The sequence below is a fragment of the Enhydra lutris genome, unplaced genomic scaffold (genome assembly GCF_002288905.1).
Source record: "Enhydra lutris kenyoni isolate GAN:26980312 unplaced genomic scaffold, ASM228890v2 scaffoldscaffold21, whole genome shotgun sequence".
In the NCBI taxonomy this organism is placed as follows: domain Eukaryota; kingdom Metazoa; phylum Chordata; class Mammalia; order Carnivora; family Mustelidae; genus Enhydra; species Enhydra lutris.
In genome coordinates this window covers 53401339-53424734 of record NW_019154105.1, presented here as the reverse complement: position 1 = coordinate 53424734, position 23396 = coordinate 53401339, and the positions used below count along the sequence as shown (strand labels likewise).

The window sequence follows — 23396 nt, the reverse complement described above, 5'->3', positions numbered from 1 at the left end:
CTGCATGTTTTAAGAAAGTGCAAGAAAAATGTGACTGCCGGGAGGCAGAAGGTTGAAATTGAAATTATGCAGAGGTTGCAGTTGTTGCTAGAGGCAAGGTCTAAGACACGACCACGAGGACAAAAGGATAAAGATGTTGACAGATAGATTATAGGTTTGCAGGAAAAGAGTAGGGTTGGAGAGCATAATGTAATAGTGAGCCAGGGTTTAAATCTTTCAAAAGAAGTGGAGTGACTTGGGGTGGGGGGTCTGGATAACTGCGAGAGCCATGCAAATTGGCAACACTCTCCTTTTTAAAATTAGGTGTTTACATGTACAGGTTTCTCTCAGTGTCTTTCTGGAATTGCACTCTCATATATACCCAGTTTAATTTAGTCACTGCATTTCCTAAAGAAACAACAATAATTAAAGGTGATATGATGCCAAATACTTCTAATGCATTTTATTAAATAAAAAGGACTACTTTAAATTGTTACTTAATTACCTTAGAATAGTAAGTGATTGATTTATTGAAGGTTTTAACAGTCTCTCCTATTAAGTGTGCCTGGTTGGCTCCATCGGTAGAGCATGTGACTCTTGATCTCAGGATCATGAGTTCAAGCCCAGTTTTGGGTGTAGAGATTACTTACATAAATAAAGGTCTCTCCTATTAAATAATTGCATTAACATTTATTTATTTTTAGTAACATTAAAATTCATTTTATTACATATTATTACTGTATATTGTTATATTATTGATATATTAATATATTTTATTATTCACTTAATTTATTACATATTAATGAGAAAATGTCATTCAGAATACGTGGACCAATTGGATGCTTTTATCCTTGGTGCTTTTTATTGCCCCTATTGTGACATCAACAGTATTTCTATAATATTTAATAACAATTTCTTAGGGATTCAATATATTAATATATCAGGATTGCCTGTAAACATCAAACATCTTTTATTGTTTTCCATTGACTGGTGGGAAACATAATTTTGTAATAAGGCTAAGCAAGATAGCCTTTAGGACACTAAGTGTCTTGTGTTCAAATGCCAACTCACTTTACTAGGCACATGGATGAAGTTGTTACTAATTTCCTTGTGCCTCAGTTATTTCATTTCTAAAATGGGGATAAGATCAATCCCCTACTGGTCTTGTTAAAGCACGGAGGAAACATTCTAGAAATAATAGAAAGGACTTTGGCAAACTCTTCTCCTAAGTAAATTTGTGCATTTCTCAATTTTGATTATCCCAGAAAATGTTTATGTCCAAGATCCTCAACACATAGTTTTGGTCTTTTCTTACTTTTCTTTCATTAACCCCTTGCAAACTGTTGTAGTGTTTATTATAATTTCTCTCTTCACTAACTAGCTCCCAAATTCTGCTGAGGTCTACAAGGAAAGATGGCTGTATTTTAATTTGATTGCTGTATTAACAATCCCTGCAGTCTTTTCTTAAATGGTGTTAACTGCTAAGTACCTTACATTTTAACTACTAGTTTTCAGTGAAAATGTAACAACCTCTTTTTTCTCTTTATCATATTCTCTTTAAAATTGCTTAGTGTTTTATTTCTCAGATATACATTGTTTTGAATGTTGTAAGTATCGCTCTCTGACATTTATTTGAATAATGAAGTCTGCCCATAACACCCTTTCATGATAACCTTCTTATAGGTTTCTGTTTTGAATTTTTTTTTTTCTCTTTAGTAGTAGATCTGTCTTTTGCCAGTTTTCAACAGCAAAGGAGAATTCAAAGACTGGCCACCAGCTGTTGGTATCTCCTACTGTCTTAACATTGAAACTTGCAGGGATGAAACTTGACTTAGAATTCTTAGCCTTGGGGTGTCTGGGTGGCTCAGTCTGTTAAACGTTTGCCTTTGGCTCAGATCATGATCCCAGGGTCCTGAGATCAAGCCCCGCATTGGGCTCTCTGCCAGGCAGGAAGCCCGCTTCTCCCTCTCCCACTCTCCCTGCTTGTGTTCCCTCTCTCACTGTGTCTCTCTCTGCTAAATAAATAAAATCTTTTAAAAAATAAATAAATAAAATAAACTTAGAAGGCAGGAAAAAAAACTTTAAAGGAAAAAAAAAGGAATTCTTAGTTTTCCTTCTGGTATCAGGTACAAGAGCTGCTTAAGATTTCCTTAAGATTTCCCTATTGGCCCAATGGGCTATAAAATAATTCTTGATTAGCACACTTGTACACTGTATACAGTACGCTGAATATAACTTACGTCTAAGAAAAGCTACCCAATCTGTCACTGTTGGTAGTTGGATGTTATTATCCATATCCCTTAGGTATTTATTTTCTTTTCAGCTAAATTCATTTTCATCTTTCAATTTCTTTTAAAATTTTCTTTCCCTCATAGGAATGTAGCCCAAATTCTCACTGGCCTTCTTGCACTTTATATCTTTATGTGATGACATGTCTTTTCCCCGTTTTTATGGATTTTGGCCCAATTTTTTTGACTCTCATCCAGCTTCTCTGTTCTGGTCTTTGGATTTTTTATATTTCTCACTCCTTTTTCCTTGTTACCATTTTGATCTCACTGTGTGTAAGAAAACTATACCAGCTCTAGTATTTCTATACCTTTTTGTACCTCATTCCCATCACATTTAATATTTATTATAATATTTTTATGATTGACAGTCCATGTACTCAAATAATGCCTATACAGATTTCTTTCATCCTTTTGTGACATCCTCCCATATTTCTCCATGTACCCCAATTGTCTCATGAACAACAAACATCTATTTTTTTTTAATATGATCTTAAAGAAAACAATGATTTGTTGGGAAAAAAATAGTTTCACATTGTAAATCAGACACACCTCCTAATCGACCTCCCTTCGGGCTATCCGAGCCAAGCTTTAAAGCAAAAATCCCAAATGAACAACCTATTAAATTATTTGCCTCTTACTCCTTTTTGTTTCCTTTTTATTCTTTAAATTTTAATTCCAGTATAGCTAACAATACAGTTGTTAATAACATAGTGATTCAACAGTTCTATCCATTACTCGGTACTCATCATATGTATACTTTTGATGCCTTTACATATCCCCCCATCCCTCCACCCACCTCCTCTCTGGTAACTATCAGTTTGCTGTCTCTTCGGTTTGTCTCTGTTTCTATTTGTTCATTTGTTTTGTTTCATAAATTCCATGTATCAGTGAAATCACATGATATCTGTGTTTCTCTGACTGGTTTATCTCACTTAGCATTATACTCTCTAGATCCATCCGTGTTATTGCAAATGGCAAGATTTCATGCTTTGTAATAGCTGAGAAATATTCCATTGCACATATAACCATCTCTTCTTTATCCATTCATTTACCGATGAACACCTGTGCTGCTTCCATCCATATCAGAGCTATTGTAAATAATGCTGCTAATAACCATAGGGGCACGTATATCATTTTGAATTAGTGTCTTTGTATTCTTTGGGTAAATAACCAGTAGTAGAATACTGGATCATATGGTAGTTCTATTTTTAACTTCTTGAGGAAACTCCATACTGTTTTTCACAGTGGCTGCATCATTTTGCATTCCCAGGAACAGTTCATAAGAGTTCCTTTTTCTCCATATCCTTGTCAGCATTTGTTGTTTCTTGTCTTTTTAATCCTAGCCATTCTAATGGGTATGAGGTGACATTTTATTGTGGCTTTGATCTGCGTTTCCCTGATGATGAGTGATGTTGAGCATCTTTTCATGTGTCTGTTGGCCCTCTGCATATCTTCTTGGAGAAGTGTCTGTTCCTGTCTTCAGTCCATTTTTTAACTGGATTATTTGGGGGTTTTTTGGTATTAAGTTGTGTAAGAGTTTTTTGTTTGTTTTGTTTTGTTTTTTGTTTGGTTGGTTTGGTTTGTTGTTTTTTTGTTTTGGTTTGGTTTGGTTTTGTATTTTGGACACTAGCCCTTTATCTGATATGTCATTTGCAAATATCTTCTCCCATCCAGTAGGTTGCCTTTAGTTTTGTTGATAAAGGAAACATTTTATTTTGATATAGTCCCAATAGCTTATATTTGCTCTTATTTCCCTTGCCTCAGGAGACATACCTAGAAAAATGTTGCTATAGCTATTGTCAGAGTAATTGTAATTTTATGGTTTCGGGTCTCACATTTAGGTCCTTTATCCATTTTGAGTTTATTTTTGTGTATGGTGTAAGAGAGTGGTCCAATTTCATTCTTTGGCATGTAGCTGTCCAGATTTTCCAACATCATTTGCCAAAGAGACTCTCTTTTTCTCTTTGCATATTCTTTTCTCCTTTGTAAAAGATGAATGGACCATATAATCATGGGTTTGTTTCTGGGCTCTTTATTCTGTTCTGTTGATCTGTGTGTCTGTTTTTGTACTGGTACCATACTGTTTTGATTACTGTAGCTTTGTAGTATAGCTTGAAATCTGGGCTTATGATACCTCCAGTTTTCTTCTTCCTTTTCAAGATTTCTTCACTATTTGGGGTCTTCTGTGGTTCCATACACATTTTAGGATTATCTGTTCTAGTACTGTGAAAAATGCTGTTGGTTTTTGGATAGGGATTACATTAAATCTGTAGATTGCTTGGGGTAACATGGCCATTTTAACAGTATTTACTCTTTAATTCATGAGCATAGAATATCTTTTCATTTATGTTGTCTTCAGTTTCTTTCATCAGTGTTTCATAGTTTTCAGAGTACAGGTTTTCACCTCCTCAGTTAAGTTACTCCTAGATATTTTATTCTCTTTGCTGCAATTGCAAATGGGATTGTTTTCTTAATTTCTCTTTCTTCTACTTCATTATTTAGCATGTAGGAACCAACAGATGTCTGTATATTGATTTTGTATCCTGTGACCTTATGGAATTCATTTATCAGTTTTAATAGTTTTTTGGTGGTGTCTTTAGGGTTTTTATATATAATATCATGTCATCTGCAAATAGTGAAAATTTTACTTTTTCCTTACCAATTTGGATGCCTTTTATTTCTTTCTCTTTTCTGATTACTGTGGTTAGGGCTTTCAGTACTACGCTGAATGAAAGTGGTGAGAATTGACATCCATATCTTGCTCCTGACCTTACGGGAAAGGATCTCAGTTTTTCACCATTGAAAATGATGTTAGCTGTGGGTTTTTCTTGGATAGCCTTTATTATGTTGAGTTGTGCTCCCTCTAAACCAACTTTGTTGAGGGTTTTCATCATAAATGGATGTTGTAATTTGTCAGATGCTTTTTTCTGCATCTATTGAAATGGTCATATGGTTTTTACCCTTTCTTTTGTTGATGTGATGTATCATGCTGATTGCTATGCAAATATTGAGCCATCTTTGCATCCCAAGGATAAATCCCACTTGATCATGATGAATGATTTTTTTAGTGGATTCAGTTTGCTAACATTTTGTTGAGGATTTTTGCATCCATGTTTATCAGAGGTGTTGTCTTGTAGCTCTCTTTTTCTGTAGGGTCTTTATCTTGTTTTGGTATCAGGATACTGCTGACCTCAGAACAAATTTGGAAATTTCCCTCCCTCTTCTATTTTTTGGAATAATTTGAGAAGAATAGGTATTAACACTTCCGTAAATGTTTGGTAGAATATACCTGTGAACCCAACTGGTTTTGGACTTGTTTGTTCGGAGTTTTTGTTATTGTTTTTTTTTTTTTTTTTTAATTACTGATTCAATTTAATTGCTGGTAATCGGTCTGTTCAAATTTTCTATTTCTTCCTGATTCCATTTGGAAGGTTGTATATTTCTAGGAATTTATTCATTTCTTCCAAGTTTTCCAATTTATTGGTATATAGTTTTACATCATATTTTCTTATAATCCTTTTTATTTCTGTGGTATCAGTTGTTATTTCTTTTCTGTTTCTGATTTTGTTTGGGTCCTCTCTCTCTCTCTCTTTTTTCCTCTGATAAGTTTCGCTAAAGGTTTATCAATTTTATAGATTTTCCAAGAAGCAACTCCTTATTTCATTGATCTGTTCTATCATTGTTTAGTTTCTATTTCATTTTTTTCTCCTCTAATCTTTATTCCTTTATTCTAATCTTTATTCCTTCTTTCTTTGGTTAGTTTTATTTGTTTTTTTTTTTTTTTTCTTTTTCTAGCTCTTTTTGGTTTAGGTTAGATTATTCATTTGAGATTTTCCCTTGCTTTTTGAGGAAGGCCTGCGTTGCTATAAACTTCCCTCTTAGGATAGCTTTTGCTCTGACCTGAAGATTTTGAACCTCAAGTTTTCATTTTCCTTTGTCTCCATATATTTTTTTATTTCCTCTTTGATTTCTTGGTTGACTCATTCATCATTTAGTAGCATGTATTTGTGTTCTTTCCACATTTTTTCATATAGTTTATTTCTAGTTTCAAACTTGCTCCTTAATCCTTTTATGGGCCCTCCACAATTTATACGCATCCTACTTCCTTTTTGCATTTTAGTGGGCTCAAAATATAAAACTCCTTAGGTATTCAAAATTGCTATTTTGGGTTGCTCTTTGAAATAATACTTCATTCACCTCATTTGTATTAGTCTGGTGGCACAGGGCAAATCATGATCATTCAACAAGTGACAGTTGGATTCAGCTTAATTGGACACCAAGCTTAGAACCTAGTAAAGCTGCTGGCACATAATAAGTATATGATACCTATTGTTAAATTAATCGGTTGAATGGTATTGCATTGAATATCCTGAAAAACGGCTGCCTTGATCTGCTCATGTGTGTTTCCAAAAGGCCTCTTTTCTCTTATTCCTGACCTTAAATAATACAATTATTGTTGCTTATCCTTTCTTAATTCCCTTACCTCTTTGACCCTGACAATACAGAATTTGCTTTTATTCTTTCATTTCTTAAAATGGTTTCTTCTCTAATTGATTTTCCTTTTTCAAAGCATCTGTATTCTGCATAAGTAAATTTTTTGTTATACTATGTAACTATACCTCTGGGATCTATACAAATGGAATGTCTCCTTATACAATATAGTGTCCAGCTACATTTGTTTATTCACGTGAGGATTTCTTTCCTATATTGTAATACATCCCACCTCTCACTGACATCTTAAAAGGAAACAACAGCTTTTCCCTCACTCATATTCATTTCTCTTGTATTGTTATTTTCTCCCTTTCCAAACAAAAATCATGTACTGCTGCCAAACATATTATTTAGATTCTTATTTCAACTTTTTACTTTATATATTATGACATACTTCATGTCCTTTCCAAAAAATTATTTTTCTCATTTTTAGAAGAAATAAGATCATTACAGACAATATAAAAAATAAAGAAAAATATATAGATGCAAATTAAAATCAACTCTGAATATCAAATTGCCTGCCATCCAGAGATTTTCTGCTTTTTCCTATGTATATATGTATATATTTTTCTAAACAAAGTTAAGATCATACTAATATATACTACTTTATTATTTTTTTCAAATTTACTGTTATAACATCAATGCTTTCATGTTGTTAAATACTCTTCAAAATGTGATTTTTTTCAGTGTGAAATATGCCTTTAACTAATATCTTTTTTGGAATTTGGAGACATTTTATTTGTGTCTATTTTTTCATTGTTATAAATTATATCAGGACTAACATTTTGTGCATAAACTATTGTCTGTCTCTGATTATTTTCTTACACACCTAAGAGTGAAACTAAGTAAAAATTTTAATAAATTTGATATATATTTATATTTATAGAAATATAATTTATATATTTATAAATTTGATATATATTGCCATATTATCCCCCTAAGGACTATCATTTCTATATTTTCCTATTCATAATTATAGTTCCCTCCGTTGGGGGGTTAAAAGTAGATAGGCATCATTTCAAGCTTATTGTTAATAGCCGATATGATGAGCCAAGACACTGCTATTCATTTCACCCAGTTTGTTAATTATTCCATAATTTGCCCCCTTGCTAATTTATTTCTTCATCTCACTCATCCAACAGTGATCACTCATCAATCCAATGTTACAGTGTCACCGCATTCTCAAATCAGTGCTAGGTGCCAGGGGTACTGAAGGTACTAAGCCATGTCCTTGCCCTTGGTGGCTACCCTTAGTGGCTGATCAGAGGTGGGTACCATGAGGATGCATTCCTGTTCATATTTTTGGAGAAAAGTACATTTCAAAAATATTTCTGTAATATTAGTGATCATCTTCTTACATTACAGATCTTACATTTCCCAGGCATACACATTATGTAGCAGAAACCTTACCTTTATCTAGAGTCCTTTCACCTTTTACCGGTATGATAAGCCTAAAACTCATTCCTTTAATGAGCAATGAATTCCACACCTAGTATTCTCTTTTGTTACTGTAATATGCCCTCATTATGTATGAACCGTGTGTGTGTGTGTGTGTGTGTGTGTGTGTGTGTGTGGCAAAACATGGCAATTGAACAGTGGACACTTCTAAGAAAGGACAATAAAATTATTAATTGTGTTCATTTTTTTAATTTTTTAGTGCTTTCTTTCTTAAAAGATTTATTTATTTATTTTAGAGAGAGAACGTGGACAGGGGGAGGAGCAGAGGGAGGGGGAGACAGGGAATCTTAAGCAGACTCCCCACTGAGTACAGAGCCCAACCCAGGGTTCGATCTTATGCCCCTGAGGTCATGACCTGAGCTGAAATCAAGAGTTGGACGCTTAACTGACTAAGTGACCCAGGTGCCCCTGGTTTTAGTGATTTTTAAACTTTCTGCTATAAAACTGTATATGATCTATAATCAGGAAAAAATGCATTTGCAAATTGAAGTTTGTTTACTCAGCTGTAGCTTTTATGATGTATGGAGTGCTTACTAACCTCCTATATGCCTGGATACATATGTGATAGATCAATTTGTTATGCTGGCTTGATGTCTAATTTTTTCCATTTAAATCATGTTTTTTCAGTGTTCTCTATGGAAATAAAATCACAGAACTCCCAAAAAGTTTATTCGAAGGACTGTTTTCCTTACAGTTACTGTAAGTATTTGGTGGTTTCTGATCCGTTGAACCAAGCATTGTATTTTAGTCAGTGTACCTCTCTTGGTTTCATGGAGACTTCAAAAAGACTCAACCCCAAATGACATAGTTTAATGAGATGGAAAAGATTAGTCTGGTGCAACTAATACTGACGACTGTTATTTATTTGAAGACACAGCACTTTGAAGTTGTTTCAAAACCTTTCTGTCCACCCTGTCACAAATGTAGGCTTCCTGGCTACTCTGTCATTAAAAGCTCGTGCTGTTCCTGCCCTTTGTGAAACCCTCTGTTTTGATTTAACAATAGTTGGGAAGGAGAGTGACGTACTGATAGGTTTATCCATGTTTGTCCAAAGCAGCCACAGGAGGGACAAGGCTGGGATACTGTGCCCCGAACCCAGAGGTGGTTGCCGAGGGCCAGAACACAGCAGGAGCACTTCAACTCAGAAAATAATCTGTCAATGCCTGGCCTGTGTCTTTTAAAAACCATTCTGCTTAGACAGTAGCTACCACTCCTTTGTCTCAAAAGAAGAACATACTATACACATATATATAAAAACAGAACCTGACCACAAGTATTTTAGTGACCGCTCATATGAAAAGGAAATTGGAAAAAAAAATATGTTAGTCTTAGATCATCAAATTCTCTTCACATCACCAAACATACACAGAGTTCCTCATTTGGGGCTGCTGTAGATACAAAGTTGAGTGTGATATACTGTCCTCTCTCACCTAGTTCATAGTCAGTCTACCTTAAAATTCTCAAGTTTCAAATGTTATTTTCTCTTTTGGTGTATACATTTCTTGGTGTTGGGGTTTCTATCATCGATTTGGCAAAAACTTACTCCTAATCCCACAGATTTCCCAAATGTATATCTTTTTTCCTTACTGGATAAATGTACGTTATAATTATACCCTAGTATTCATGTTTTAAATTTTCATCATTATCCAGAAATGTACTTAAATCACAACCCAGTTCTCATACACAACACACACAGATGCACACAAATGAAGCAAATTGCTAACAAGACGATATTGACCCTTACTATGTATAATACTCTTCATTTTACTGCATTCTCTGTCTCTCTCTGATCTCTCTCTTTCTATATCTTCAGTATTGTACAACCCAATAAATTGATTTTACAACAGACCAGTAAGTTATGAAAAATACTGATTCTTATGACCTAATGTCTTTATTTGGGTTTCAGATTATTTTTTAACTCTTGAGGTAAGCTCAGCAAATATTGTTTCTGATATTTAATAGAATGACTATACGTTATACACATTATAGGTAGAGCCAGATGCTATAGGCCAGTAAGGCCTGTGTGTTATTTGCGTCTCTGTCATTCTTCTCCATTCTCCTAGCACTATTATCCTTGCCATTTACTTGCAATCTCTTGCTATCACTGGCCTGTCTAGTACTAACATTTAAGTAGCACCTTCTTTTTCCTTCCACACATACTTATTGGTGACTGGTGTAACAACCAGGTTAATAAACCATGGGATCTGTATGCAGGTAAACCTTACTTAAAACGCTACCTTTGTCCCTCAGCCTAATATTTGATCTCTAGATTAAGGCCTATTCCTAAACCTGTCAGGGCTAAAGCAACACAATTGTCTCTTTCTGGCTAGCTAAGAACTTGGCTAAGCATCTTAGATTTGCTTGAACAGATGAGGTACTGGGGAAAAGAAGTAGGTTCATGCAAGAAGCAAAGGAAAGTAGAGCATGCAACACTTTTTCCCCTACTTTGCAGACCACATCATTTAAAGTAAGTACAAAAATGCTCAAAACAGCACCTTCTTCAATTGTCTTCAGTGCTCCCCGCTTTTTCCTTCTCCTTACTTCTGCTCTCGGCCTCCGTCAGCTGACAGATTAGGGAACATTGTCAGTGTGATCTGTGTTGTGGCGCAGAATGGAGAAATGGTATTACCAGTCTATACCTGAAACCAGTTCCTAAGCTTTTACGAAACTATTTTGAGGATCGCAGAGAAAGCCAAAATGTCAAGTCCTAAAGGGAGGTTAAAAAAAAAAGAGAAAAGAATTACCTCGAGGAAGTCACAGCTTTGCATGTGTGTGGATACCTTAAAAAAAGCCAGTAAAGCAGAAGAAATACCCTATGTTAATTAAAAGTAGAGATTCTTGGTGGCCAAAAAGAAAAACATTTTTCAGTATGTTGAATAAGAAGGCATACACACCTAAACAACAGAGCAGGTATTTTTTGAGGTACTATTTGTTCAAGCCTTAAGTATCAAAGCAGTGAAGCAAATGCTAATAGAGAAGAAAGTATCAGAAAATGTTCTCTGCCCACGGAGAGCACTAATCCACCTTTGGGCAAACATGTAGGCTTATAGAAAGGAGGTGTGAAGATTAAGTAGCACTGAATAACTTCCTTGGGGACCTAGAGGAAGAAATACTTGACTTGGGTGGAAGCTACTGGAAAAGGTGAGCTTCCCGCGCAGCCATGATGGGACAGGGCATTAAAGAAGGTAGAGGGCAGGGCAAGTGTATTCCCAAAGGGTGTCCAACATGCATAAAAGCTCAGACATGGTCCCATATAACCTACAAGAATGGCATTTGCCAAAGTATGTTCTGTAAACCACAGTTCCATAGAATATTGAAGTGGATTATTATAGCATGTTGGAAAAAAAAATGGGTTTCTGGCATATTTTGTTAAGCAAAGTTAAATGAAACTCCTATAATGCAGGACCAGGGCCTTTAATAGGGTTATGAACTGTGTCACTCTCCAAGAGGATCCTAAAGCATTCATTCAACAACATATTTATGGAGCACCTTGTATGTGCTAGGCACAAAAGAAAATGCCTGTCTTGAGGAAACAGAAAGGACAGCAATAACGTAATAAATAAACCATATGCAACGGAGAGAAATATGTATTTAAGAAAATAGAAGAAATAAGCAGATCATAACAAAGAAATCGAGTGTGCTAGAAGGTGAGGTGGGGCAAGCACAGGTGACTGTATTGAAGAGAGAGGTCAGGGTAGGCTGAATTGAGAAGATAAGATTGCAACAGACTCAAAGAAGCGGAAGAGTCAGACAGCAGGGAAGAAAACATTCGAAGGAGAGACCCCTGATGAGGAGACATGTGGCTGGAGCCAAAGCATCCAGGGGAGAGAACTTGGAGGTCATGGAGTTCAGAAAGGGGTGCTAATGGTCCTACTGTGTGTTGAGGCAATTTGTCAGGACGTTGGCTTCAGTCAGAACTATTTGAGAGTTGCTGCCTGGCTTTGAGAGAAAGTGATCTGCATTTTAAAAGGCTCACTCTAGCTTCAGTTTTGAAAATTGCCTGAACTTCTTCTCAGAGCAGCTAGAGAGACTAATGTTCTATGACCTTTTTTTATGGTGTCCTTGACAGATGTTAGGTCTCACCCACCTTTGTCCACTCTTACCTCTTCATCTTCCAGAGGATATGTGGAATAATTTTTATTGAATAAATGTGTAAGTACCACTAGATGTAGACATTCATTAAACCACATGACCCTTGCTTTATCTGGCATATCTTCCACCTGTGATACCTAAATTATTCCAGTTAAAATGTTAGTACTGAGGTTCAGAGAAATGTTTTTTCTTGCTTTCTTGTATTTCTCAAGAAGGACAGAATCTTGAAGGTGGGTTAACGAGATGCTGCACTTTAATTCTACAACTATTTGATCAAACAGATTATTGAATGCCAACAAGATAAACTGCCTTCGGGTAGATGCTTTTCAGGATCTGCACAACTTGAACCTTCTCTCCTTGTATGACAACAAGCTTCAGACCATTGCCAAGGGGACTTTTTCACCTCTCCGGGCCATTCAAACCATGTATGTATATATGGCTTGGATCCAATACGATGACTGCTGTCTTCACTGTGAATTTGAGAGTTGAGTTCATTGCAAGTCATGTATAAAAGTATTCTGTCTGTGTTTCTGAAAGGCATTTGGCCCAGAACCCCTTTATTTGTGATTGCCATCTCAAGTGGCTGGCGGATTATCTCCATACCAACCCCATTGAGACCAGTGGTGCCCGCTGCACCAGCCCCCGGCGTCTGGCAAACAAAAGAATCGGACAAATCAAAAGCAAGAAATTCCGTTGTTCAGGTAATTTCTTACTTCATGTGAGATACTTCGCCTGTGTTACCAAAACAGTGGTTATGGAGACCTAGAGACAGCTGGTCTTCAGATGAATTACCAAACATTGTAGAATATACTTCTTTTTCTTCTGTCTAGTTACAAAATAAAGAGAGCCATAGATACCATTCATATACCACTCGTATATGTAATATTTTTAACACTATATCCAACATAACAAATAGGCTACCAGCCACCAGAAAAAGACGCCTGGATACTTCATACTGTATTTTTAGGGTTCAACCTAAACAGGGGCCTTTTAGCAAGCTCAGAATCCTTTTTATGTCTGTTAAGTCTCATGTCTGTTGTATTATTCTCCATTGAGAAACTTAAGGTAATAAATCATGTTCTCATTTCTTCAGAAAGTGAATTGAGACTTGGTAGTGTGATTTGCTCTGGCTCGGAAGTAGGGGGGGGAATTTTTTCCCGATCCCTTGCTCCCATGCTTCGCACACTAAATGTGTTTACTTACTTTTCACCCTCTTATTTTAAATAGGGATGTGAGGATAATTTTTTTTTCTACCAAAAGGCCATCTTTTAGCATTTTGGGAGTAGTGTATATAAAAAGCCAAATATAGATCCATGGTGTTACTATTATATAAAAGGCTTACTTTATTGAAATTTACTATTTGCTTTGGTCTCATCTCTTCTATGTTCTTATGCTAAAATATATTTTGTATGTTTTGAGTAGTATGCTGTCTAACCATTCCCAGGGTATTTCACATTCGGCAGTTAATTCATACTAAAAAGCTAATATCAAAACAAAGCTGTTTATTGTCCATGGTCCTAGAGACATTTACTACTCACTATACATTATGATACTTCAGCTACTGCTGTGAATATAATTTACTTAATTATCTATAGTACCTTTAGTCCCTTCTTAATCTAATATAACTCATATCTCTGCTTGCTGACATTCAGGTGCATCTTCTATTTTTTTTTCTCTTTTTTTTTATTTAGCTAAAGAACAGTATTTCATTCCAGGTAGGTTTTGCTCGGTAGTAGGACTAATGGCAGACACCCTTTTCTCACCTTATAAAATATAGCTTCTGAAACTTTGATATGCATGCGTTTGAAAGTACAGTGGGTACTCTGTAGATAGATTGACTTCTGCCTAGATCACTTGTAGCTGTTTCCTGAAAACCTGACCTTTGCATGCAGCTTCTGATGTTAGAAATATGTATTATTAAACCCCCATCTTTTTTTTCCTCTCTCACTTTGGCACATTATCTAAAATTTCTCACAGTAGCTAAAATATTTGAACCTATAGCCTTCTACTTAAATCATTTTCTCTCCTTATGTTGTATATCTGATCTGTCAACCTGTTTTTAAAATATAGCTTATTGAGCTGGTTTTAAAGACAGAGACCTTTCTGTTGTCAAAGAGCTAGTTCTATATGAAATCAGTTAAAAACACATAGAATTCTTTTGTTGACCATGAAATTCACTTTTTTAACATAATTCTTTGTACTAAAAAAGTGCCCCCTTTTCACTTTATTTTGCTTTATCATCGTTTCACTTTTTACATAAAAAAGCAACTTCCTGCTTGTTGACGTGCAATTATACATTGTGAGTCAACGTTGTTACAGACCCGGAGTGACAGAGTAACTCCACGGAAACAATACTGACAGACATCCTGAAAGCCTCAGAAGTTCCAGGGCACTAAATGTCTTGAATAATTTAAGCAGATGAATAAAATGTTTTTTAGAAAAGTAATTGAAATGTTTTACCACTACAATCTTAACACTCTCAAGGCTGATGATTCTGGAACTAGCTTTTTGAAACATGTTTACTTATTTTTTCCTTGCCTGCCAATTGTGCAAAATGCCTCTTGACTTGTTTGTTTTAAACCATTATATAAAAGTATATGTTAGTAATTGATTGGCTACATTTACCATCTCCTGGGGATATCCTAGGATATCATATATTTTAACAGCTACCAATAAGAAGATGTTCTATACGGTGTTAGTTTGCAAAAACCTTACTGATTTTTTAAAGAAGAGTTCCGGGTTCGGTCTTTATTTTAAGGAGATATGTGTTATTTGCCATTATTGAATTATAATTTGAATAATTTTATGCGTATAACAGATTTTGTTTTACTTCTTATTTTGAGCTTGAATGATCAATAATATTTATATATTACACAAGCTGCATAGGAAGTAACATGTTGAATAGAACAGTTGATTGGCCTTCATAGGGAATCTTTAAAATTCATTATCTTTACCTCACTATTAAGCAGAAAGTCATCTGATAGCCATTACTTAGCCCGGAAAAAAGCCATATTCTAAACACCACAACACCTGTAGGATAAAACTTGAATATTAGTAAAATTTTCAAATTGTGGCAGTTAAGAGAACTGTTACCAAATTATTCAATCTATTACATTTAAATATACTTTATTAATAATTTATAAATTAATATTTCTGATTCATAAATTAAAAATCCAATGTCCAGTTGTTTTCATAAATTCTGATACAGTTTTGCCTATTTATTGACAGCAGTCAAAATAGGCTTTTTTGGAAATACATTGTATATGTGATATCATGGCTTAATTGTCAGTAATTTATGATCATTCAGTTTACATTAAAGCAATAGCAATAGAAGTCAGGACTTGGAAGAATTCTTTGGTCTTCTCTCCTTTTTTTCCCTAGATTATATTAAAATTTTAGCTTATCTATTGAGTCTCCATAAGAGAAACATCATTGTCATTTCATTGAATGCAGACTATTTTAAATATAAGATACCTAATGTACTTGTCATTTAGCCCTTTGTTCCCAGTATTTCTTCATTTCACTTTTAAAATGAAAGCGACAGGACAACAGGAAAACAGTTCCTTAGTAAATGCCCTGGCATTAATTGCCAAATCTAATGAGACGATCATATTCAGCTTTGCAATTGTATGAGGTTGATTTCATTTCCACTAAGTGACACTATTTATAAGTTGGAAAGGTCATTAAAAAGCATGTAAGCCACCACATAAGGCTTAATCCAGATGTATTTGTTTTTGAAGACCTCCGTGATTTGTTTTTCACTTACGTTTGCATGTTTACTTGCCTACTACCATTCTATATGGCATTCTAGATATTATAGTAATAACTCAACAGAAAATCTATCTTGCAGAGAGCTCATCATTTTAAAGGAATCGACAAGAACTTAATTTGTGCTGTGCATCTCATATGCCATTGCTTTTCCTGTAAGAGCACTGTGCTTCAAAAAAGTACCACAAACGTTTGCAAAGCATGACGATGGCTGTCATACTATGCCATCCCCCTATAATTGCCATAGTAAGGAAAGAAGGAAGAGACCTTCGGTAGTTTTATATATGTGTTTAATCATCTTAATTGGGATTACTCTTTCTTTCCTCCTTGGTGATTTTTACTTTTGCAGGAATTCACCATTTTGGCTGTAAGTAAAAGTGTCTGATCTGAAACATAATGTCCTCCCTTTTCAATCCTGATGTACCTTCTTCTAGTCTCGGTCTTTTGCGCCTTTTTTTTTTTTTTTTTTTTTCAAGAAGAAACTACAGATCTTTTGAGTTTCTCTGTTGTCCTTGTAGCTCACCTTCAACTTCTTCCTGGATGTTGTTCCCGAAAGCTGTTGTTTCCATTCTGCAGTTCTGAGGAACAGTGGAGGCACCTTTCAGTGTAGCCCCTTCTTTGTGTTTCCAGGAAATCTTCGGTAGTAATACTCTTACTATGGTCATAAACATTCTGCGGGAAGAATGCATGTCATGTAAACAGTATTACGTTTCCAGAACGTCTGTAGCTTTTTCTCCTGCTTCCCTTCATCTTTCCTCTCGGTCTTACCCTTGGCCTAGTGGATGGTGTAGTGATTATGTCGCGAGATTTTCTGTTGTGCTTGATCTAACCATGTGGTTGCCAGGTATGAGTAAAACATGGTTCCGTCAAGCACCATGGAACGTCACGCAGCTTTCTACAGCATGACAAGCTGCTGAGGCTTAAATCAGGATTTACTTGTCTCCTTTTATAAAATCAAAATGAAAAAAGAGGGCTTTTTTAGGCGTTTCCGAAGATTATGTGAGAGGGAGAGAATAATATAAGACCATAGAAAAATTAAAAACCTGAGTACATCTATTTGCCTTGAAAGCCCTAATTTAAAATGATATATAGGAATATGTTTCTTACTGGATACATTTTAAATTCCTGACTCAGAGAAAAAAATAAACTCTGTAACAATTAATAGCCATTGTATGATTAGCTGTCAACTAGGCTAGAATGGCTCATAACTGGATCAGCAGAAAGTACAGCTGTGAAAAGCTCATCTCTATTAATGTTTTCCTGTCCTGTGAATCTGGTTACTCTTTTTTCCAGCAAATTCCAAGCCCTTGTTTTAACCCTCTCCTGACATCCATTGACCAAAAATTCCCCAAGTTGTCTCCCTGCTGCATAATCTATAGTTATCTTACTATTTTTCTTCCTACAAATTAACAACTGTTCTAAACTTTAGACTCAGTATCTTGTTTTTTTTTCCCCTTGAATCCTCAATAGGCACAGAAGATTATCGATCAAAATTAAGTGGGGACTGCTTTGCAGATTTGGCTTGCCCTGAAAAGTGCCGCTGTGAAGGAACCACAGTAGATTGCTCCAATCAAAAACTCATCAAAATCCCAGACCACATTCCCCAGTATACTGCAGAGCTGTGAGTTCATCGCCCAACAAAATCCGGGTTGGGAGTGAGGGAATGAAAACAGCGTAGCGTTGCAATTTTTTTCTTTCCCTTTTATTTTCAAGAATTACATTGATTTTAATTAACGCACATGGCCATAACTCTTCTTTGTACAAAGATATATTAGAGGCTATCTTACTTCATCTTTCTGATCCAAGACATGACTACAGAAATTAATTTACCTCTCAAAAAGTCAGTTAGTTCTTAATGCTAATAATAAGAACATTCCTTTGATATTTGTTTCTTGGGTGTTATTTATGCCTGCACCCATTTCTAAACATGTAATAGATTTTTAAGGTATACAGTCTTTTGCAGCAACTACAAAAAGTAGTTGGAGAGTCACCATTTTGAATCTCTGTTAATTATGAATTCAGTCAGAGAGCCTTTATTGGCTTTATTATCTCACTAACTCAAAGGTGGAAGGATTCTGTGATTATGGAGTATTAAAGCACAGAGGATAGTTTTTCCCTGAACAATGGATAGCATAGGAAGAGCTGGAAGAACGACAAGATCAGGTTTCTATTTATAACCCTACCTCAAGCCTAGCACATACTAGGTGCTAAAATATGTTTGTTGAATCATCTATAGATTCTATGCCAAGTATGGTTTGCCTTTAGTGATTTTATTTATAAAAGTCATGCTAGTGTTCTAAAAATTCAAGAGAAATTTGGTGAAATCTCATTGTTTTGTGAACATCTTAGCAACGTTTATATATAGCACCATCTGGTATTTGCTATTAACTGCTTTGCAAAGTTGGTTGTCCTTTTATGCTTGTATAATCCTTTTGTCTTCAACTAACTTGTAACTCCTTGATGACAGGGATTGTGTTTTATAGTTTAGCTCTCACTGTGCCTAAACTCATGCCTGTCACTTAATGCATCTTAAATAATTTAAATAATTAAAAATAATGTAATGCTAGGGTGCTTTGGTGGCTCAGTGTGTTAGGCCTCTGCCTTCAGCTCAGGTAATGATCTCAGGGTTCTGGAATCGAGCCCCACATCGGGCTCTCTGCTCAGCAGGGAGCCTGCTTCCCTCTCTCTCTCTGCCTGACTCTCTGCCTACTTGAGATCTCTCTCTGTCAAAAAAACAAATAAAATCTTTAAAAAAATAACAATAAAATAAAATAATAAAAATAATAAAAATAATGTAATGCTTTCAAAGAGATGACAGAAACTACCCTGTGGCTATAGTGATACTTATTATTATTCCTGTTAGTTTTTTAATCTATTTCAAAGCTTCAGGATTTTTTGAAATGTGTGGAGACCATTCAGACAGTAAAAGGCCTGAACTCTATTGCTATGGTCTTGTAAGGAGTTGTATATATTTCTATTACTATCACAAATAATATTTCAATTTCTATTTTCCAGCATGATAACAGCTTAAGTAGGCTTACCTGACATTTAAGAATTATAGCATAGCATCTAATTTAGTAATTAGGAAAGTTTGTGTGCTTTTTAAGAAATTAAGAATTTTGTAAATTATACATTTAAAAATGAATACTGGGAAGAAAATATTTATGTATCATATATCTAATAGGGTACTTATATCCAGAATATATAAAGAGTTATTACAACTCAGCAATAAAGGTGTTCATTACCTAGTCAAAAAGTGTGCAAATTATTTGCATGTACATTTCTCCAAAGAAGACATACAAATGACCAATAAGGAAATGCGCTTATTATCATCAAGCTAAAAAATGGTTAGTATCATCAAGCATTAGAGAACCCTAAATCAAAACTACAGTGAGGTAACACATTCCCTAGAAGGGCCACAAAAACAAAACAATAATTGGACCCCTCCTACATTGCTGGGGGAATATAAAAATGACACACCTTTGGAAAACAGTTTGCTTATTCTTCAAATTGTTAAGTATAATTTTACCTTGTAATCCAGCAATTTTACACCAGTATAAATATCTAAAGGAATTGAAAACATATATTCACACAAAAACTTGTATGTACACCAGTGTTGGCAGCAGCATTGTTCATGATAATCAAGAAGTGGAAACAACTCAAATACCTATTCCCTGATAGATAAATGAACCAAATTGGTATATCCATACTATGGAATATTACTTGGCCATAAAAGGAATGAGGTACTGATGTATGCTAAACATGGACAGGTCCTGTAAACATTAAGTAAAGTGAAAAAATCTAGGCATACAAAGACACATTTTTTATCACTTCACTTATATGAAATGTCCAGAATAGAAAAATCCATAGAGACAGAAAGTAAATTGGTGGTTGCCAAGGACTGAGGCAGGGAGGGAAACAAATAGAAAATGATTTCTGATGGGTATGAGATTTTTCTTTTGGGTGATGAATATGTCCTAAAATTGGGTAGCAAAGATAGTTGCACAATTTTGTGAATACGCTAAAACCACTAGATTGCACTCTGTAAAAGGGTGAATTTTATGGCATATAAACTGTGTATCATAAAAGCTGTTAGTAAAAAATGTATGGAGCAAGTGATTAGGAAAAAATGGTCCAAAATGCTTTCTGGGGTAAAAATAGTTTTGAGCAAGGTTTGAGAAACTTTGTTCTACAGATTTCTGAATGAGAGATCTGGTTTTGAATTTTGGTTACTGGTTTTCTTTACTGTGTGCTTCTTAATATTTTGCTCATTAAAATTTGAGTGAAATGGGGAAAAATCAGTACTTTCACAGACTTTCTGTGACATGTATTCTATGTTTTACTTTAGAATAATCATGAAATGATCTTACATTTTTGTACAAGAAATTAAACTTAATCCCTTCCTGGCTGTTGGTGATTGAAACTTTTGTTTCTTTTTTTCTGAGGCGTCTCAATAATAATGAATTCACGGTGTTGGAAGCTACAGGAATTTTCAAGAAACTTCCACAGTTACGTAAAATGTAAGCCATGCATTAGCCACCTTTTAAAATCTCTTTGGTGTTTTGCTGTGTTTTTCAAAGCCCTGTGCAGTCTTATTCAGATTTCTTTGGAAATTGGAAACTATAAAAAATCTGGAGAAATTTCCCTGTAGTGGATACCTGTGACATAAATTTAGGGTAATTTCTGAGAGGAGCCTGAGTAACCACTTCTTTTCTATGTATTCAAGGATTCCAACCACATTTTTTGTAGCAGAGCCCTGGTGTCTTACTTTAATTCAGACAGCTGGTTTGTTATGCGGCCACAGCAGGGATTCGGCAATCTAAGCTCATTAGAAATGGGTTCAGTAGTGTTTTGTAACTTCCTTTACTGTTCCCTAAACCACACTGTTATATCTCTTTCAGCACATTCATGTCAACTATTTGACTTTTTGCTTCATTAAACTTTCATTAGAAGATAGTCAAAATTAATGATTGGTAAACTGACTTGATAGCTCATCTGTATTACTACATATCCACAACTCATATTTTAAAATAAGTTTATAAACTCAGCAGTTCCAACAGCAGTCATGCAGTATTCCTGTTCCCTGAGGAGGAGGGAGGGACAGAACAGAGGTCAGGAGTATCAGGCCAATGGAACAACCTTCATACAAGAGGAAATATAAAAAGGAGAAAAGGAGGGTTGCTCTGTAATATCTGTTCTTGTCTATGTGTAAATGACCCTCGGTCACATTGATTGCACACAGCAGAGCAGATTATGTCCTGTGCACTTGACCCCCATATCATACCGCCTCCCAAAGAGTTTCTTGCTGTTTGATTGTTCTCTTTTTCACTGACATTGATTGCTCTTTCATTTTATTCATACCTTTCAATTCAGCACATATTTATGGAGGAACTACTCCATGCAATGCTCTGGGAGGAATAAAAGGATAAATAAAAATGACCCTGGTTTGGAGGGCATTCCTTATCTTGGAGTGAAAAGTGAGAAAGAGAAAGATAGAACCTATAGGAAGCTGTTACCGCACCTGGATATTTTTGCCCTTTGGGCAAGCAATGTTGTGTTTTGTATCACCCAAAATATGGGTTGTTTTGACACAGTGAGAGGTTTGACTGGGAATAAACCCATATTCAGATACATTTCTGATGCGAGCTAAATCCTCACACATTTAACCCATCCATCTTCTCTCTACACAATAGCCTTCTTTTAGTCATTAATTAATTTAATAGTTTTTATCAGGGACACTTACTTTAAAAGTTCCTTATTAAGCTTCGTGTTGAACATTAAAGTTTAAACAACTCAATACCTGACCTCAAGAATTTTATACTCCTGGGGACCCTTGCATACAATTTGACATTGACTGGGCTGGTGTTTTTCACTGCTGACATTGTCCCTCAGAACTATCATCAGTTTGACTTGATGGAATAGGAAGTGATGTCTTTTTAGAGCCTTGGGTGTGGTGGGCAGCCAAGAGCTTGGAAATCATGAAAAACCTTGTTCACTAGAAGAAAATAATCAAGCATGTTGTCTCAGTGTCCTCTTTGTTAGAAAGAAATAGCTTAAAGTCTTGTTTCAACAATTTTTTTTCTTATTTAGAAACTTTAGCAACAATAAGATTACAGACATTGAAGAAGGAGCATTTGAAGGAGCGTCTGGTGTCAATGAAATACTCCTCACAAGTAATCGTTTGGAAAATGTTCAGCATAAGATGTTCAAGGGATTAGAAAGCCTGAAAACTTTGTAAGTATTCTTATCTGCATAGTGACTCTTTTACCACAGCGTTGTAGTTCACTGGTCATTATAATTCCAGGCTAGGGAATTGTGCAGACTTCCTCTCACCCTCCCATCTCTTTCTCTGTCTCTCACAAACACGCAAGCACAAAACACATGCACACACACACACCTTTTGTGCATCTAAACATTGCCTTACTCAAATACCCTTGACTTCAGTATGTTGCTTACCAAAGATCAAGAATGTCTCCTGGCTGCTGATTCCTCAACAAACAGATTACCCTTGTTCCAATGCTTGTAGGGATATATCCCCTGTCCCCATTCTGCCTCAAAATGTTCATCCTCTTGCCCTTTCCTCAACCTCCATCTAACATTTGCTTTTGTCCCCTGGGCTCAAACTTCAGAATCCAACCCAAACCCTGTGGCAGAATAAACAAGTTTTTCTGGAAACCACTTTCTTTCACTCCCATAAGGTCTTAGTGAAAAAGAGAGACTGATTCATGATAGATCTTGTACTATTTCAAAGAAACATGCTAAGAGGTATGTCTGTTTGCTCAGGAGTAGGGAGGTGAGGAAGAAGAAATCCTATATGTTTCTAAAAAAACTTCTTGGCCAAAGAGGACAGGGATTGCATTGAATAGCAAAAACAACACTTTATGTTACTTGAGTTTTCTACAATGCATATGTTTAGTTTTTATGATCTCTAAGGTATGTATTATGTTTGACAAATGTGGCAACCTGAAAATAGGAAGAGACACAACCCAAAACTTGGAAGCCTTTGGAAGATGTGAAGGAAACTACTTGTAACCAAGAAGCCACTGATAGTGGTTGCAGTGGAGAGAGGCCCAAGCTCCGTCGTGTCTCCTAACCATCAGAGCCACAACCAGGGAACTGATAGCCGAGAAGTCCCCTCCCTGCGCTTTATCAGATGCAGAAGGAGAAGACCATTTCCCTTGCCCATGTGGATGCTTTCATAGCATCCTAAATTCAAATCGTACTGAAAAATCTCTGCTCGTGAACGTAGATGTGTGCTCCTTGAGCTTCACGGGGAGAATATGGCACTTCACTTCCAGTAGAACCAGTCTGCAGCCCTCC

The 23396-nt window shown here is 35.6% G+C and overlaps 1 protein-coding gene across 3 annotated transcripts in view; it reads left to right on the top strand.

The window, feature by feature from the left end:
* LOC111148955 (slit guidance ligand 2) overlaps nt 1-23396 on the top strand; it is a 348243-nt gene that overhangs the window by 252672 nt on the left and 72175 nt on the right. For 2 of the 3 annotated variants that reach the window (XM_022505793.1, XM_022505794.1), the window contains 6 exons: nt 8844-8915; nt 12590-12733; nt 12846-13009; nt 17547-17697; nt 20522-20596; nt 22167-22310. In XM_022505793.1, the coding sequence (XP_022361501.1) occupies nt 8844-8915; nt 12590-12733; nt 12846-13009; nt 17547-17697; nt 20522-20596; nt 22167-22310 (750 nt within the window). Of the gene's footprint in view, nt 1-8843; nt 8916-12589; nt 12734-12845; nt 13010-13999; nt 14024-17546; nt 17698-20521; nt 20597-22166; nt 22311-23396 lie in introns of all 3 variants that reach the window. The other variant, XM_022505792.1, reaches the window with a different exon arrangement.